General features: G+C 46.6%; 1 protein-coding gene across 1 annotated transcript in view; it reads left to right on the forward strand.

Moving 5' to 3' along the window:
* Positions 1 to 6: 6 nt before the first annotated feature.
* The window catches only part of LOC102290145 (E3 ubiquitin-protein ligase HECW2), a gene marked incomplete in the record, with an annotated part of 17,831 nt that continues 16,847 nt past the window's right edge, over positions 7 to 990 (forward strand). Inside the window, 3 exon segments of the mRNA XM_014338884.2 lie at positions 7 to 304; positions 522 to 674; positions 825 to 927. Of these exon segments, the coding sequence (XP_014194370.1) occupies positions 131 to 304; positions 522 to 674; positions 825 to 927 (430 nt within the window).

A 990-nucleotide genomic window follows, 5' to 3' on the forward strand; every position in this document is an offset into this window, starting at 1 on the left:
GATAGTGACTACATAGTGTAATAGTAGCACAAGGCACTTAAAACTTACTCTTTTCTTGATGTGTTTCCTCTGTGCTGAATCTCCTTCCTGTCTACTGGAATCTATTTCCTGGTTCTAGAGTGCCTACCACATGTTCACCACCAACACATGTCTGAAGCATATGATCAGTAAGGTTCGTCGGGATGCTCATCACTTTGAGCGCTATCAGCACAACAGGGACCTGGTGGCCTTCCTCAACATGTTTGCTAACAAACAGCTGGAGCTGCCCAGGGGTTGGGAGATGAAGCACGACCAGACCGGCAAGGTAGGGCTGACACTGTAATCAGTCAGTGCCCCAATGTCTACATTTCATGACTTTTTGAGGGTCTGAATACAGTTAAACTGTATTCAGATCCTCAATAGTATCTAACTGTTCTACACTTATTCTGTCAAGTATTTCTTACTTTTTAAAAACTGTAACCAAATTAAAAATGATTAACACTTGACAGCTTGTATGTGTATCTGTGTGCACACCCATCTAGCCTTTCTTTGTAGACCATAACTGCCGTGCCACTACGTTCATTGACCCCCGGCTGCCTCTCCAAAGCTCTCGGCCGCTGAGCCTCCTCGCTCACCGCCAACACCTGACTCGCCAGCGCAGCCACAGTGCTGGAGAGGTGACCACTCGGCGACTGGTAAGGGACACGTAACGATCATGGACAACAGAAAGTACAGCTACTTAAATTGGTCCTCTAATCATAACAGGAACAGTTACATGTTTTCTTCCTCCACTTACATATCATGTAAACCTGGGCAGCATGTTTATTGACATCCTGTTTTTATAGCTGGGTGAGGACCCTCGTCATGTTAGCCCACCTGTTCTTCCACGACCTTCCAGCACCTTCACATCTGCCAACAGAGGGCCATGCCAAGACTTAATACCAGTGGGTTAGTGCATGCACAAGCACACACACACACACACACACACACACACACACACACACACACACA

This window comes from Haplochromis burtoni, unplaced genomic scaffold, assembly GCF_018398535.1.
Source record: "Haplochromis burtoni strain Fernald_Lab_line unplaced genomic scaffold, NCSU_Asbu1 Contig_205, whole genome shotgun sequence".
In the NCBI taxonomy this organism is placed as follows: domain Eukaryota; kingdom Metazoa; phylum Chordata; class Actinopteri; order Cichliformes; family Cichlidae; genus Haplochromis; species Haplochromis burtoni.